The following is a 17,587-nucleotide window of genomic DNA, read 5'->3' on the forward strand; positions in this document are numbered from 1 at the left end:
CCCAGAAAGCAGTGGAGGCTGGGTCATTGAATTCACTCAGGGCTGCGTTGGACAGATTTTTGATAGACAAGGGAGTCAAGGGTTATGAGGGACAGACGGCAGTGTGGAATTGAGACCACACCCCAATCAGATAAGCCATGATCTTATAGAATGGTGGAGTGGGCTCGAAGGGCCAATTGGCCTACTCCTGCTCCTAAGTCCCATGTCCCTATGTGTTTGCCAGTTTCTGTTCTGTCACGGTTTTTGACTATGGGTGGCATCATTAGCCTCTTCCAACCTATTGGTACCTGCCCAGTTAACACCCTCCTTCCATTTAAACCTGTTTGCTTTGTCAGCAGTCAAGATTCAGTAGCCCAATGTGTTCTCCATAATCTTTCCCCTCTTTCACTTTCCTCCCCCACCCCCACCAACCCCCACACCAATCCCCACACCAATCTCTCAGTCGGGTGGCAGTGACTGGGAAGTCACAGTATGAGGCATCGTAGACCTGGATTTGGCATTTCCTGAGCTCGTGGCCTTGAGTATAAGACACACTCTGCCCCTTGTCCAACTACCTGAAGAACTGACAGGTTTTTTAAAAGCAATGCAGGATCTTTGACTTTACAGGTAGTGCCAGAGAGTACAAAACTAAGGGAGTTATGCTGAACCTTTGTAAAACATTGGTCCGGCCTCAGTTGGAGAATTGAATCCAATTCTGAACACCACACATTCAGAAAAATGTCAGGGCCTTGGGGAGGGTGCGAAGGAGATTTACTAGAATGGAACCAGGGATGAGGAACCTCAGTTATGTGGAGAAGCTGGGATTGTTCTCCTTATTTCTCCTTGTTCTCCTTACGTTTCATAAAGGTCCTCAAGTTCATGAAGGGTTTTGTTAGCAGTAAATAAGAAGAAATTGTTTCCAGAGGCAGGAAGGTTGGTAACCAGAGGGACACAGATTTAAGGTAATTGGTGAAAGAGCCAGAGGGGAGATGAGAGTTGTTTTGACACCGAGCGAGTTACGATCAGGAATGTGCTGTGTGGAAAGGCAGTGGAAACAGATTGAAAAAAAATTGAAGAAAGAGCAGGAGGAGTGGGACTAATTGGATAGCTCTTTCAAAGAGGCAGCAAAGGCACAATGGGCCCAATGGCCTCCTTCTGTGTTGCATGATTCTATCTTTGATCTCCATTTTGTGTTGCGATATTAGTGGTGAAAAGTTTGACCAGAATTTGCATTGCCCAAAGGGTTCCCATTCTTCACGAGCACTGAAGACAGTGCAACTATACACTTCCGATTAAGTATTTACGTGTAGTGGAATTGACTGCACCAAAGCGCTTTTTCAGTATTCAGAAGATGACATTGGGCCTAGTGTCTGTCTGGAGAATCATCCCAGATTTGCACAGAATGTGGTAGCGGGCAGGAAAAAGGACATTTTACACGCCGGCCGCAATGGCGGGTTTTCACATCATATCATCCCATTCCCGTTGCCTCCCCCCTCGTTAATAATGCATTCCCGGGAAACACGCTGGGTTGCTGGAGGGGCAGCCTCTGATTTGCCCACCCCGCCGTCACCTCAGGCCTTCAGCAATGCAGCCGCCATATTTAAAGGCCGCACAGACCTCGCGCTCTCTAAGGGATCGGAAGCTGCTGCAAAGTCATGGCTGCCAAAGGGAGGAAACTCGCTGCCTCCAAATTTAGCGACACCTCCCTCGGGCGCCTACTGGATGCTGCTGTGGCTCACTGTGAACTCCTCTACCCCTGCTCTGGGCAAAGACCAGCAAGCATGGTCACCAACCCAGCATGGGAGGCAGTGGCAGCTGTGGTCAGTGCCAATGCCCTGCAAAAGAGGACAGGTACCCAGTGCCACAAGAGGATGAATGATCTCCTCCATTCCGCCAGGGTAAGTCACTCTTCTTATCACTCTCAACGCACACACTCACAAACCCATCACACATCCACAGGGATATTACTCATCACCAGTTGAAGGGACATCACCAGTCACCCTCCCACACACACCTTCATCTGCCCAGCAGATTGTGTCCTTATTCCATCCATGGCACCGCTCACTGCCCACACATGCCAGGTATCCTTATCATCTGGCCTGGCAGGCATCCTGCTTACACCCTCTCCATCCGTCTTCATGCAGGACAAGCTGGCGTACAACAAAAGGGAGAGGGTGCAGACTACTGGAGGAATGGCTGACATCAAGATCCTCACAGACTGCAACATCCTGTACTGCTGCGCGGGTTCAACTCTATCGTTGAAGCCATCGCTGGCCTCCAGCAGTATCAATGCGAGAGGGGTGTTGGGCAGCTCAATCTCACTCCAGCTTCCCCTTCTCCTCAAGGATTCAGCCAGGGGCCCTCAGGTACCCATTGGGAGGAGAACCAGCAGCTCGACACCCCAGGGCCATCCACCCAGGTGACTCCGGGAGTGTCTAATCCATCTGAATTCCCTCTTCCTGTGATCCCAGCAGCTCCAGCTCCACAGGCTACAAAGGGTACAGCTGGTCTACAGCAGGGCCCAGAAAGCAGGCCGGGGGCCTCCAGGTCTCAGCCCTATAGAGGACACCCGCCAAGGTCACCACAGACAGGGTGTCACAGTCAGCAGGCTGCCTCCACCTCCACTGTGAATGTCCGGGGAGCACCAAGACGTAGCGGCAGGGTTAGGAAGGTTAAGAAGATGTAACTCTTTCGAGTACATTCACAGTTCTTTTTTTTTTTCCGGGAGTGGGACATGAACCCACAACCTTCTGATTCAAAGGCGAGGGTGCTATGAACTGAGCCAGAAGATGTAGTTGCACAGCCTGGGCATGGGTGTTAATCACTTGTACATAATGTTCACTATTGTAAATAAACCCCAAGAATGTCTCCCTGCCTATGGCTCCTTGTTCTGATGAGCAGTGTTCGTGTCACCCAGATGTGAAACCTTGGTTCCTGCACAAGATAAAGGCAGGTGTCTCAGTCCAGGGCCTCTTCCCTGTGCAGTGTGTAACCTTCAGACCAAAGTAATGGTCCAGCTTCACAATCACTGGACACATTACTGATGCCTGCACCTCGATGGTGCTGGTCATTGCTGCCAGAATGTCGTGGACAGGTGTCTCAGAGTTCCATCATTCTCCCTGTGAGCTCTCAGCACCTTTAAGGTGGGGCTGGCCCCCATCTCCAGTATTTGTGACCATTGACGCTGCGCTCCTGAAGGGCTCAGGTGCTATTCCAAGTGCGTGGCTGCTTCCCTCACCCCCACCTCCCCCACTCCCTCGGCATGTGCTTGAGTATTTCCTTCAGTCTGCCTGTGCTACCCTTGCCCCAACCTCTGGCCTGACCTGCAATGGAACCCTTGTCCTGGCACCGCACTGAACCCCAGCCACGAGAAAACGACTTGCCTGTCCCCCCCGCGAATGCGCGGTGCCTCTTCCTCGATGTCCTATGGGTGATGCTCGTGAGCGCTGCGCCAGGTTGTGTGCGCTCACCTCCGAGTTCCCCTCGAAGTTCAGGTCGCCAGGTGCACGTCTCCTGAAGGCAGCGGTGAAACGCCTGGTTCTGAAGTCACACCGGGGTGGGCGGTAAATTTGACATAGAACCATAGAAAAGTTACAGCACAGAAGGAGGCCATTCGGCCCATCTTGTCCATGCCAGCCCAAGGACACCCAGGTGCCCTTTCTAATCCCACCTTCCTGCACCTGGCCCATAGCCCTGCAGCTTACAGCACTTAAGGTGCAGATCCAGGTACTTTTTAAAAGAATTTAGTTTCTGCCTCTACCACCAACTTGGGCAGCGAATTCCAGACACCCACTGCCCTCTGCGTAAAAAAGTTCTTCCTCATGTCCCCCCTACACCTTCTGCCACTTATCTTGAATCTATGTCCCCTGGTTCTAGAATTCTCCACCAAGGGAAACAATTTTATCCTGTCCACTCTATCTATTCCCCTCATAATTTTGTACACCTCAATCAAGTCACCTCTCAGCCTTATTTGTTCTATGGAAAATAACCTCAACCTATCCAATCGCTCCTCGTAGCTACACTTTTCTAACCTTGGCAACATTCTTGTAAACCTCCTCTGCACTCTCTCCAGAGCTATTACGTCCTTCCTGTAATGTGGTGACCAGAACTGCACACAATACTCCAGTTGTGGCCTCAATCAGTGTTTTATACAATTCCAATATTATATCCTTACTTTTATATTCTATACCTCTGCCAATGGAGAGCATTCCATATGCGTTCTTTACAACCTTGTCTACTTGAACTGCTGCCTACAGAGACCTGTGTACTTGTATGCCAAGATCTCTCACTTCATCTACCCCTCTTAGTATATTCCCATTTATTTTGTAATCCCTGTAACTGTTTGACCTCCCTAAATGTATGACCTCACACTTCTCTATGTTAAAATCCATCTGCCACTTTACCGCCCACTCCACCAACCCGTCTATATCATTTTGGAGATTATGACCACCCTCTACACTATCCACTACTCGGACAATCTTTGTGTCACCTGCATGGGGGTTGATTCCAGCGAGCAGGGCTTATAATTAGATGCAAATGTATTAAAATGATGTGCGTCGGCAGGAAACGCCGCCCGTCATTGAGGGGTGGAGCGGGCGATAGCAAACTGGTTTCACAGTGGTGTAAAACCAAATTTTGGCTGTCTCGCCATATTGTCATCATCCCCCAGTTCTGTACAGCCAGGACTGTAATAATGTGAGCAGCTGATCTCAAACCAAGTTAAGGATGCAGCAAGACTTGAGTTCATTGGTTGTCACATCTTAGCCGGGCTAGTCAATGTGAGGCTGTTGTTGCCTCCTTGCTCTTGTGCAGGGCAAGTGTAATAATCGGCCAGAGCTCCTGCTGTTCCTTACTTATCCAGTGACCCTTGCTGTAAACAGATGACCAATGAGAATAGGATTGGGTTCTGCTGTTGCCTCCTCCAGCAACAGACATTGAGGGATGGTCGGTTGATGAGTTTAACAACAGAAATGCCAGCAGAAGCCAGCACATTCCAAATGAGGGGCGCAGTGAATTGAGGAGTGAACCTAGCGCTTTAGCATTGGTGCAGCTGCATCACCGCTCGGTTCCTCGCTAACTGTTGCATTTGAAAAATCACAGAATGGTTTTACATCATTCCCAAAATAAATGTTTTTAAAAATAACAGCAAATCCGTTCTTCATAAGTTAGAATTTTTTATTTTTATTCGTTCGTGGGATGTGGGCGACGCTGGCCTACCAGCATTTATTGCCCATCCCTAATTTCCTCGTTCAGAGGGCATTTAAGAGTCAACCGCATTGCTGTGGGTCTGGAGTCACATGTAGGTCAGACCAGGTAAGGACAGCAGATTTCCAGTGAACCAGCTGGGTTTTTACGACAATCGGCAATGGTTTCACGGTTATCGTCAGGCTTTTAATGAGTTCACATTCCACCATCTGCTGTGATGGGATTCGAACCCTCATTCCCAGAGCATTACCCTGGGTCTCTGGAATACCAGTCCAGTGACAATAGCCCCTCCCCCTGAGTGCGAGAGTAATTTTCTAACTTCTTGTTGGCAGGGGCCATGTTGTAAATCCACGCTGACTGTTATTACCTGACAAATTGTGGATTTCATTGTGCTGCATGAGCAGGTGAATTCAGGAAATGACCACATTAATTTCCATCCCGGCCTCTTGAACTGAATTTGTCGATGGTAACAGTGAGTTTTGGGAAGATAAACTGAAAAAAGAGTCAGAAGGATGTTTGAAGAGACCTTGTGTAAATGTTGGATCTCCACAGAAAGTTGCTGTTTTATTGGCCTCACTTTCTTCTTGTCTTCCAGCCGCGGTTTTGAAATATGAAAACAACGTCATGAATATTCGACAGTTCAACTGTTCCCCTCATCCCTACTGGCTGCCCAATTTCATGGATGTCTTCACTTGGTCTTTGCCGTTTGTTGGGGAGAAAGGTTTGTAACTATGTCTCAACAACTAGATTTGCATGAGGTCAATGGGGTCAATGGGTAGCACCCTAGCTTCTGAGCCACAAGGTTGTGGATTCCAGTCCCACTCCAGAGACTTGGGGCTGCATTTTTCAGACCCCCCCTCCCCACCCCCTGCCTCCCCCCGCCCCGCTGGGCGTGTAATCGGTGGAGTTGGGCGTGTAAAATATGTCGGGTGCCCAGCCCACCACCATCTCGCCCACCCCTGACCTATTCCCCATAGTATGGAAGGTGGGTAAGGCCACCCACCCTGAGGCCTAGTGAGGCCCCTATCTGCCCAATTAAGTGCAAGTTATGGGCCTCAGTCTGCCTCCAATGCCATAAAACACTGGGCAGTGGCAGGTGAGCCAGAGTGCAAAGGCCGCTTTTGAAAGAGCTTCTTTGAAAATGCGGGAAGAGGGGGGAGGTCACCCATCAATGAGGGGGTGCCCTGTACACATCGAGCCCCACCCCACCAAGTTGTCTGTCCCCTTCTTTGTTCCCCCCTCCACCCCACCCCCCACCACTCCCTAAGATCGCCAGTACCTCCCTGCCCTAAAAGCCCAGGATTTACCTGTCTCTGGTCACCATGACTTTCTTCCCAATGACTCCTTGCAGTCCCGGCAGTGCCCGTTACTGAGTCCTGACAATGCTGGGACTGCTGGAGTTGCCAGCCAGTCAGATTGGCCAGCAGCAGCTCTCGAGGGTGGGTCTTCCTGTTCACTGAGGGGTGGAAGTCTGACTCTCAGCTCGTTTAGCCCACTGGTACATGTTATTACTGTTGAACGCAAAATCCAGACTGACCCTCCCAATACCGGTACTGAGGCAACACTGCACTCTGAGATGAGCTGTCTCTGAGATGAGACGTTAAACTGAGGTCCCTCTCTGCCCTGTCAGGTGGACATAAGAAGAGCAGGGGAGTTCTTCCTGGTCCCTTGGCCGTTATTCATCCCTCAATTATCATGACTAAAACAGATTTGCCTGGTCATTGCCACGGTGCTGGTTGTGAGATCTTGCTGTGTGCAAGTTCTCCGTTGTGTTTCCTACATTACAGCTGCTCTTTAAAGCTGCTACATTGGCCGTAAAGCATTTTGGGTTATCCTGAGGCTGTGAAAGGAGCTATATAAATGTAAGTCTCTTTTTTTTCTTAGCAGTGGCTCCATTTTGAGAATCAGAATTTCTCTAGTAAACTAATATGTCTTTGGTCACCAAGTAGTTTTGTTTCAAATGGAAGTTTTTGGAGGAAGTCTTCCTCTTTGGTGATTCCTTCAAGAGTGCAATTGCAACTCGCCTCTTTAGCATCTAAGTATAAAGGGCAGGATTTTGCTTGAACAGCAACCAGTGTGTGAATAAAGCATGTTCATATTGGCCAGCACGTTCAGGGGGTTAAGAGATGCCCTGTGAGTTGTGAATCTCCAGAACTCGATGGCCAATTAAAGCCTCTCCACCATCTGCTTCACAATCTCACCCGCACCCTCCTCATTTCTTCACCGGGTTTGTGGATTCAATGCCCATTAAACACATCATAGAAATTTAGCGCTAGAGCTAAACCACGTAAATATATTTTTCAACAGCACAATATTGTCAGTACAATACATCATCTCTGGCCCAGAAACAAACAGTTTAAGCTGTTTGATCTCGTTCCTGCTGGTGGTAAATTTTAGAGATTTAAAAATGCCAAATTTAAAATGAAAAAATAACCGACAGAGCCACAGGAGCAGAGATCAGCGTGGAGACTAGGTTAACTCGGTGTCTATGGAAACGGTTCCTACTGGAGAAACAGACACAAGTAGCAAACTTGTTAAAATTCATAGATTTTGAGCTCAGGTTTCAGGAGTGGGATTTGGACCCTCGCACCTTTTTGACGGAGAGGAGAGAGTGCTTTGAAATGACATCATGGCTCTGATTAACATATATAAACATGCCATTTATCACCTCTAATGGGCATGGTTACATTCCGTTTTTTAGAGGTGAGGAGCTCATTAATGATGTGATGTGAAATGTAAATCTCCCCCAGGTTAGGGAATATTTTCTCCACAATATTATTCTTTAATTGGAAGAGAAAATGCATCTCTCATTGTGTCCTGAATTAACCTGCTTTGTTTTGTAACTGCACAAAGAGTGAAATGCACATTATTCATTTTTAAAAATCCATTCACCAGAAATATAAAAAATCAGTTCGAAAACTCAAGCATTGCCTCTCCCCTTCTCAGCAACCTTCTGCAGCCCTAGAACCCCTCCGAGTTAGCTGCACTCACCCAATTCTGGCCTCTTGAACATCTTCCTGATTTCCACCACTCCAACCAATGGTGGCTGGGCCTTCAGCTGCTGAGCCCAAAGCTCTGGAATTGCCACCTCAACCTCCTGGCCTCTCTCTCCTCCTCTAAGACTCTCCTTAAAACCGACCTCTTTGACCAAGGTTGTAATTGCCTGGACTGATATCTCTTTATGTGACTCTGTGACAAGCTTTGTTTTATAATCGCTCCTGTGAAGTGCCTTGGGGTGTTTTACTTACACTAAAGGTGCTATCTAAATACAAGTTGTTGTTAGAAAATGAAAATATATTAATCTAATACTGTGAATGCTGGAAATCTGAGTTAAATCTCTCCTTGCTTTACACTGTTTCACTCCCAAATCAAACCTGACAGGAAATATTTCCAATATTGCATTAGCCACAAGTGGAACAAACCCAGAAGACTGAAGTTGCACAATTTATTGGTTTAATTTCGTCGAGAGACAAGTTAATGTGTAATTGCTGGAAGCCCATTTTTCTGTGTCGGTGCACTTAATAAACTAACAGATTAATCAGGAGCCCACAGCAAACTTGAGTATAAGCTAATAAAAAGCTCAAGGCAAAGGGATGAAAGTAAGAGTTCCTGTGACTGGAAGCACGAAGCAACAAATCTGTTTTCGTCATGTTCCCAAGAAATCAGTTTGAGGAGGAGTTTACCAAGCAGCTTCCACATGCTGCCCCAGCACCATCATTATCTGCCAAGCTCTCTTTATCTCGTACAGCATAGGGACTCCCTCAGCTCTGCTCACGCAAAGGCAAAAGAGATTAATTGCTTTTACTTCATGATGCAATTTAAACCAGACTCAAAACACTGATTTTCCACAGCTGTGGAGCATTTGACGCATGAGGGTGGCCACAGAAAGTTTGCCCCAGATGTGAATCATTGACAGCAACATCCTCACGATAGTTGGCGTTCGATGGGGTATCCGCGCTGTGGTCAGAGAGGTGGTAGCAATAGACAGGTGAGAGGTGGCGAGAAAAGTAAAGATCGATCTCTGGAATTGAGATCCCTCCCAAAATGACTTGTGGGGTGACAGAAGCTCAAAAGCAAGAACACCCTTCGTGGCCGATCAGTAATCCGATGCAGACTAGTCCAGGGTAGTGTTTATGATTGGCCTGCCAGCCTAACTCATTAATGGAGCCTGGCTGGGTATCTCAGTAATTGGTAGCAGTGTGTAGGGTGGTCCTGGTTGGACATGGACTGGCCATGGGGAAACTTGCCCGTGCTAACTTCTGATAAGCTGTATGCTATTGGCTGGCTAAACGCAAGCTCTCACCCCATAGGTATGCCAGTCCCTTACCTGTGCAAACTTGCATCTAAGTTTCCGAGGTTCGAGTAAGAAAGATATTATATATAGTCTCTTGTGGCTTTAGTTTGAACAGGAGATTCCTTAAACATGGCAGCAGGTTTCCATATGCATTAGACACAAAATAATTGAGCAAATGGGTGAAATGAATGTGCTGTGAAGCAATCTGGGAAGAGTGTCCTGCATTCAGCATCGCGATGAAGCAGTCTGGGAAGAGTGTCCTGCAGTCAGCATCGCGATGAAGCAGCCTGGGAAGAGTGTCCTGCAGTCAGCATCACGATGAAGCAGTCTGGGAAGAGTGTCCTGCAGTCAGCATCGCGGTGAAGCAGTCTGGGAAGAGTGTCCTGCAGTCAGTTCTTGTTGAAAATAACAAGACTGACATCACAAGACAGCGCGAGAGAGCGGTCGAGAGATCAGAACCAGCCCGAGTGCGGGGAAGCTTCAAAAAGTGATGTCAGCACAAAGGTAAGAGCTGATTGGTGAGTAGTGGGTAAGTGTTTTTCTCCACTTTAAAATAGATTAAGTTAAGGAAAGGTAAGGGTTCTAATTTTTATTTAAAGTACATAAATAATTTAACTTTTTTTTACTGTATTTAACTTGAAGTAAGGGTTTTTTTTTCAACTAGAGGCAAGGCAGAGCAGCTCAGTCCCGTGTTGTGTGCCGCCTGCGACACGTGGGAAGTCCTAGACATTCCTTGCGCTCTGACCGATCATGTGTGCTGAAAGTGCCACCAGCTGCAGCTACTTGAGCTCCGAGTTTTGGAGCTTGAGTGGCAGCTGGAGGCACTGAGGTGTATCCGTGAGGCTGAGAGTTTCGTGGATAGCACGTTTTAGATGTGGTCACCCCACGGCTTATGGAAGTGCAGACAGAGAGGGAATGGGTGACCATCAGTCAGAAGAAAGGTTTCAGGCAGATAGTCAGGAAATCCCCAGGGTGCATCTCGCTCGAGAATTGTTTTTCTGTGTTGGAAAACGGTGAGAGTAATGATTCCTCTGGGGAGTGCAGCCTCGCTCATGGCACTGGGAGTGGCTCAGCTGCATGGGGGCGGGGTGGAGTGGTGGGGGAGGAAAAAGAGGAGAAGAGCAATAGTGGTAGGAGACTCAATAGTAAGGGGAACAGACAGGCGTTTCTGTGGCCGTAGACATGACTCCAGGATGGTTTGTTGCCTCCCTGGTGCCAGGGTCAAGGATGTCACTGAATGGCTGCAGGGCATTCTAAAGGGGGAGGGCAAACAGACAGAGATCGTGGTACATATTGGTACCAATGACATAGGTAGGAAGAGGGATGAGGTCCTGCAAGCAGAATTTAGGGAGCTACGAAGCAGATTAAAAAACAGGACCTCAAAAGTAGTAATCTCTGGATTACTTCCGGTGCCAGGCGCTAGTGAGTATAGAAATAGGAGGTTAGTCCAGATGAATGCATGGCTGGAGAGATGGTGCAGGGATGGAGGACTTTAGATTTCTGGGACACTAGGACCGTTTCTGGGGGCGATGGGACCTGTACAAGGTGGACGGGTTGCACCTGAACCGGAATGGAACCAACATCCTTGCAGGGAGGTTTACTAGTGCTGTTGAGGGGGGTTTAAACTAACTTGGCAGGGGGGTGGGATCCTGAGAGGAGGTTCAGCAGGGGGAGATGCGCAGCCAAAATTAGAAGAGAGAGCAAGTCAGTCTGGAAGGCATAGAAATTATAGGCCAGTTAAGGCACAAGGGAGTTTGGCAAGGTTGGATGGTATTTATTTTAATCCAAGCAGTCTGACAAATAAGGCAGATAAGTTGAGGGCACAAATTAACACATGGAAGTATGATGTCATTGCTGTCACAGAGACATGGTTGAGAGAGGGGCAGGATTGGCAGCTCAATATTCCAGGATATAGGGTCTTCGGGCGAGACAGGGAAGGAGGTAAAAGAGGAGGGGGTATCGCAATATTGATCAAGGAATCAATTACAGCAGTAAGGAGGGATGACATCTTAGAAGGCTCCTCAAATGAAGCCATATGGGTAGAACTGAAAAACCAAAAAGGAGCAATCACATTGCTGGGAGTGTACTATAGGCCCCCAAACAGTCAGAGAGAAATAGAAGAGCAGATATATAGGCAAATTTCAGAGAAGTGGAAAAATAATAGGGTAGTAATAGTGGGGGATTTCAACTTCCCTAACATTAACTGGGTTAGTCATAGTGTGATAGGTTTAGAGGGAACAGATTTCTTAAAATGCATCCAGGAGAGCTTTTTAAGCCAGTACGTAGAAGGCCCTACAAGAGAGGTCCTGGACTTAATTTTAGGGAATGAAGTCGGGCAAGTGGTAGAGGTATCAGTGGGGGAGCATTTTGCAAATAGTGATCATAACTCCATTAGATTCAAGGTTGTTATGGAAAAGGACAAGGATGGGCCAGAAATCAGAGTTCTAAATTGGGGGAAGACCGATTTTAATAAGATCAGATATGATTTGGACTGGGAGCAGCTACTTTTAGGTAAATCTGCGTCAGAGCAGTGGGACTCATTCAAGAAGGAAATAGGGAGAGTACAGGGCCAACATATTCCAGTAAAGACAAAGGGTGGGAACAACAAATCCAGGGAACCCTGGATGTCTAGGGATATACAGGATTGGATAAAGAGGAAAAGGGAGGCTTATGGCAGATACCGAGGGCTCAAAACAGCAGAAGCCCTAGAGGAGTATAGAATGTGTAGGGGGGGAACTTGAAAAGGAAATTAGGAGAGCAAAAAGGGGGCATGAAAAAGCATTGGCAGGTGAAATAAAGGAAAATCCAAAGTTATTTTTCAAGTACATTAAGAGTAAGAGGATAACTAGTGAAAGAGTAGGACCCATTAAGAACCACAGTGGTAATTTATGTGTGGAGCTGGAAGAAGTAGGTAGGGTTCTAAATGAATACTTTGTGTCGGTGTTCACAAGTGAGAGGGATGACGTGGGTATGGAAATCAGGCAGAAGGACTGTGATATAGTTAAAGAAATTAGCATAGAAAGGGAAGAGGTTCTAAGTGCTCTGGCAGGCTTAAAAGTAGATAAATCTCTAGGCCCGGATGAAATGTATCCCAGGCTGTTGAGTGAGGCAAGGGAGGAGATAGCAGGGGCGCTGGCAATAATTTTCAATACCTCTCTGGCCACAGGAGAGGTGCCAGAGGATTGGAGGACAGCCAATGTGGTACCGTTATTCAAGAAGGGAGGAAGGGATAAACCAGTGAACCTCAGTGGTAGGGAAACTATTGTAAGCAATTCTGAGGGACAGAATTAACCTACTCTTGGAGAGGCAGGGATTAATCAAGGACAGTCAGCATGGTTTTATTAAGGAGAGGTCATGTCTGACCAATTTGATTGAAATTTTTGAAGAGGTGACCAGGTGTGTAGATGAGGGCAATGCATTTGACGTAGTCTACTTGGACTTCAGCAAGGCTTGATAAGGCCCGCAGGGGAGACTGATAACGAAGGTAAGAGCCCATGGGATCCAAGGCAATTTAGCAAATTGGATCCAGAATTGGCTGAGTTGCAGGAAGCAGAGGATGATGGTCGAGGGGTGTTTTTGTGACTGGATGCCTGTGTCCAGTGGGGTCCCACAGGGATCGGTGTTGGATCCCTTGCTGTTTGTGGTATATATAAACGATTTAGACTGAATGTAGGAGGGTTGATCAGTAAGTTTGTGGATGACACGAAAATTGGTGGGGTGGTAAATAGTGAGGAGGATAGCCTTAGATTACAGGAGGATATAGACGGGCTGGTAAAATGGGCTGATCAGTGGCAAATAGAATTTAATCCGGATAAGTGTGAGGTGATGCACTTGGGCAGGACAAACAAGGCACGGGAATACACGGTGAATGGTAGGACCCTGGGAAGTACCGAGGATCAGAGGGACCTTGGTGTGCATGTCCACTGGTCCCTTAAGGTAGCGGGACAGGTAGATAAGGTGGTTAAGAAGGCATATGGGATACTTGCCTTTATTAGCCGAGGCATAGAATATAAGAGCAGGGAGGCTATACTGGAACTGTATAAAACGCTGGTTAGGCCACAGCTAGAGTATTGCGTGCAGTTCTGGAATCCGCATTATAGGAAGGATGTGATTGCACTAGAGAGAGTGCAGAAGAGATTTACCAGGATGCTGCCTGGGCTGGAGAGTTTTAGTTATGAGGAGAGATTGGATAGACTGGGGTTATTTTCCCTGGAGCAGAGGAGATTGAGGGGGGGCATGATTGAGGTGTATAAAATTATGAGGGGCATAGATAGGGTAGACAGAAAGGAACTTTTCCCCTTGGTGGAGGGATCAATAACCAGGGGCATAGATTTAAGGTAAGGGGCAGGAGGTTTAGAGGGGATGTGAGGAAGAAGTTTTTCACCCAGAGGGTGGTGGGAATCTGGAACTCACTGCCTGAAAGGGTGGTAGAGGCAGAAACACTCATTACATTTAAGAAATATTTGGCTGTGCACTTGCGATACCATGGCATACAAAGCTATGGGCCTAGTGCTGGAACATGGGATTAGAATAGTTAGGTACTTGTTTGACTGGTGCAGACTCGATGGGCCGAAGGGCCTTTTTCTGTGCTGTCGACCCCTATGACTCTAAATATTTTGTGACAAATGACTGGTGTCAGCCTTGGCTCATTGGGTAGCACCCTCACTTGTCAATCAGAACGTTGTGGGTTCAAGCCCCACTCCAGAGACAGGTCAGAAAGACTGACCCTCCCAATGTCATACTGAGAGAATGCTGCACTATTGGAAGTGCTGTTCTTCAAATGAGACATGAAACCAAGGCCCTGCCTGCCTGTCAGGTGCAAAAAATGCCACGGAATTATTTTGAAGAAGAGTTGGGGCATTCTCCGTATTTAGCTAGCCAATATTATCCCTCGAGCATAGGTCAGCTTGTCATCGCTGTTTGTGGGAGCTTTCTGTGTGCAAATTGGCTGCTGCATTTTTCTAATGCAACAGTGAATACGCTTCAAAAGTAGTTCATTGATTGTAAAGCTCTTTGGGATGTCTTAAGGTTGTGAAAGGCGCTATATAAATGCAAATTCTTCTGTTCTTTACAACTGATGCCAAGGGACAGAAAGGCTGGTAGTACACGATGAGATGTCATAAGAGGATGGAGGTGGAATACTGAAGTATGCAGACCAGCTAAAGAAAGCAGCAATAATGATCAAATAAAATTACTTACACACAGTAAAAACAACAGATGGACATTACTTGCAAATCCTTTAGAGAACAGATGACCATGTGTTGAAACTCTGTGGTGATTTTGACTGGAAATAATTCACACAGACTCTACTTTATCAGCCATGTTGTCACATATTTCATTCACACACTCCCAACAGAGAGGGCAGCATCACAATATGATCGGCTCTGACTGTCTGTTCCGTTAGCTCTTTGCTCTTGATCTGACTTTCCCTCAAGGCCGTTTCTTATGCCCCTGACTCCACGTGTTATCCACATGCCCATGGCATCATCCAACCTCAGTCAGTCAGTGAGCTTGTTGTCCCTTTAGCCCACATTTTGAGGTGCTTCTATTTTATTCCGCCCTGGCTTTCTCCAGTATACCCATAGGACACAACTTAAAATACACTGCAGCAAGACCATTTAGGGTTATGAGTACGTGTCTAGAGACACCAGGCATTTGGTTAGGTAAATGTATTGATCTGGGGGCCCGGAATGAGAACTCCAAAATGCACTCTTTGCCATTTGCTCCACGTGTCCCTCTGATTGGGTGAATTCTCTTTCAATGCGAGCATTGGAGAGGGGGCTCTGTATTGCTGATGGTTTTTTTCTCTCTCTTTTCTCTCCTAGTGACTGAAATGTTGGTGAATGTACTCAGCATCTGCTCTGATGACGAACTGATGACTGAAGGAGACGATGGCTTTGATGGTAAGAAACTGCACCTGGACTGAAGAAGTTGTAACTGCTGCAAAAATTAATTGCTTACGCTGATAAATCTCTCTTCTGTAGCCAAAAAGCTAAGCCTAAAACACTCTTGTTCCCTGTTCATTCCCAAAGGTCAGTCTCGGTTGGTGCCTGATGGTTTGTTTGCATTTTTGGCATCCTTGTTCTCTAATCACTTTAATTCTTTCATCTTTCTGTACTGACTTTCTAACCTCTACACTATTAATAAAACCATTTCTAACACTCTTGCACATTGTAAAGCAGTGTTGAAAAATTAACCAAGCTCAATGTTGTTGTTGTTGTAGTTAATATTTTTGTGAGTGGCAAAATAACTTGGTTTGAGGGACATTTCAGTAATTAAAAATATCAGATATACTTCCTGTAAGTACATACCACTTCCTACATCACATGTGCTTCTCTCCATAGTTTGCTGACTCAAAGTTACTCAAATAATCGACAGTGAAACAGAATCGAAGAACGAAAAAAATCAAAAGTGAAGCAAGTGGGTAGAGAAATCAGTGGCCCTGGTTAGCAGGTTGTGTAACACCCCGATTAATGGAATCTTGCAGCACATTGGGCCCATTGTGCCTGGTGCTGGCTCTTTGGAAGAGCTATCCAATTAATCCCATTTCTATGTTCTTTCCCCATAGCCCTGCAATTTTCTCCTTTTCGAGTATTTATCCAATTCCCTTTTTTTGAAAGTTGCTGTTGAATTTGCTTCCACCGCCCTTTCAGGCAGCGCCTTCCAGATCATCATAATTCACTGTGTTTTTAAAAATTCCTCATCTACCCCTTTGGTTCTTTTGCCTATTACCTTGAACCTGTGTCTTCTGGTAATAAAAGACATTTAAAAAAAACTGGGGTTGTATTTCCTGGAACTTAGGTTGAGGGGTGATTTGATCGGAGTTTTCATGATATTGAGGGGAACCGTTAGATAGAGAGAAACTATTCCCATTAGTTAGGGAGCTTAGGACTAGACACGCAATTTAAAAATAGAATTAAATCTTTCAAGAATAAAATTAGGAAACACCTCTTCACTTCTGATGCTCAATCAATTGTTAATTTTAAATCTGAGATTCTTGGCTCACAAGGGAGTCAGAGGTTATCGAGGGTAGGCAGGAAAGTGGAGTTGAAGTTACATTCCGATCAGCCATGATCTTATCAAACGGCGGCATAGGCTCAATGGGCTGAATGGCCTTCTTCTGCTCCTAATTTTATGTTTGTACTCATCGATTTTTGTAAGCCAAAGGTATTAAAGGATATGAGGCAAAGGCGGGTTTGTGGATTTAGGTTGTAGATCAGCCATTATCTCATTGAATGCAGGAGGAAGCTCGAGAGGCTAAATGGCCTCCTTCCTGTTCCTATGGTTACCAGCCCTCCTACCACTGCGAATAGCTTCTCCCTCCCTATTCTATCAAATTCCTTTGCAATTTTGAACAACTCTTATTAAATCTCCCCTTCACCACCTCCGCTCCAAGGAGAACAACCCCAGCTTCCCCAGTCTTTCCACATAACTAAATTTCCTCATCCCTGATAGAACCATTCTAGTCAACCTCCTCTGTGCCCTTCCCAAGGTCCGGAATCCTATTGCTGCAAAAAGGCATAACTTTCAATTTACAACCTAATTACGGAAAATAAAACCTGTTATGTTCCTTCAGGCATATACACAGGAGATAGCATCACTAGACAGAACAGAGCTCATTGTCTTAAGCTAAGACATAATAACTCAGTTCAGAGTGCTAACAATTGATAAAATGCTGCTTTATTCCGAGTGCCTATTTTCATCAGTTATTTTTGTTTGTTTTTTCTTTTTTCTTTTTTTTTCCATATCTAATTTGTTTCTCTTCTATCTCCACAGAATTTGATTTTAAAACTTTTCCATTGGTTCTGTCAGATATTTGTACCTGTGTTTTGTTCCCATTCTTCAAAACTTCCTACTGATCTTTCTGTCTCTTTATTTTCTGGATTTTCTTATGAGAAGAACAACTCATTTATGGCCAGAAGAAAGGTACAATGCGAATGACTTGTTGAAGAAGGGCAAAGCTGGTAGAAACTCGCTTGTCATTTTTCGCCTGCACTATTTGACATTTACAGGGCAGTGTTGAGAGAGCTGTCAAACCCCAACTCTTTAAAAAAAAACAATTTGCTTTTGCTTGGGAGCACGGAGCTTTGAAATTCACCGATTAGGCTT

The 17,587-nt window shown here is 46.2% G+C and overlaps 1 protein-coding gene across 3 annotated transcripts in view; it reads left to right on the top strand.

Moving 5' to 3' along the window:
* LOC144694479 (protein phosphatase 3 catalytic subunit alpha) overlaps positions 1-17,587 on the top strand; it is a 324,803-nt gene that overhangs the window by 288,438 nt on the left and 18,778 nt on the right. For all 3 annotated transcript variants that reach the window (XM_078564995.1, XM_078565086.1, XM_078565169.1), the window contains 2 exons: positions 5,780-5,905; positions 15,304-15,381. In XM_078564995.1, coding sequence (XP_078421121.1) covers positions 5,780-5,905; positions 15,304-15,381 — 204 coding nt within the window. The remainder of the gene's footprint in view (positions 1-5,779; positions 5,906-15,303; positions 15,382-17,587) is intronic.

The sequence above is a fragment of the Cetorhinus maximus genome, chromosome 1, assembly GCF_964194155.1.
Source record: "Cetorhinus maximus chromosome 1, sCetMax3.hap1.1, whole genome shotgun sequence".
NCBI lineage: Eukaryota > Metazoa > Chordata > Chondrichthyes > Lamniformes > Cetorhinidae > Cetorhinus > Cetorhinus maximus.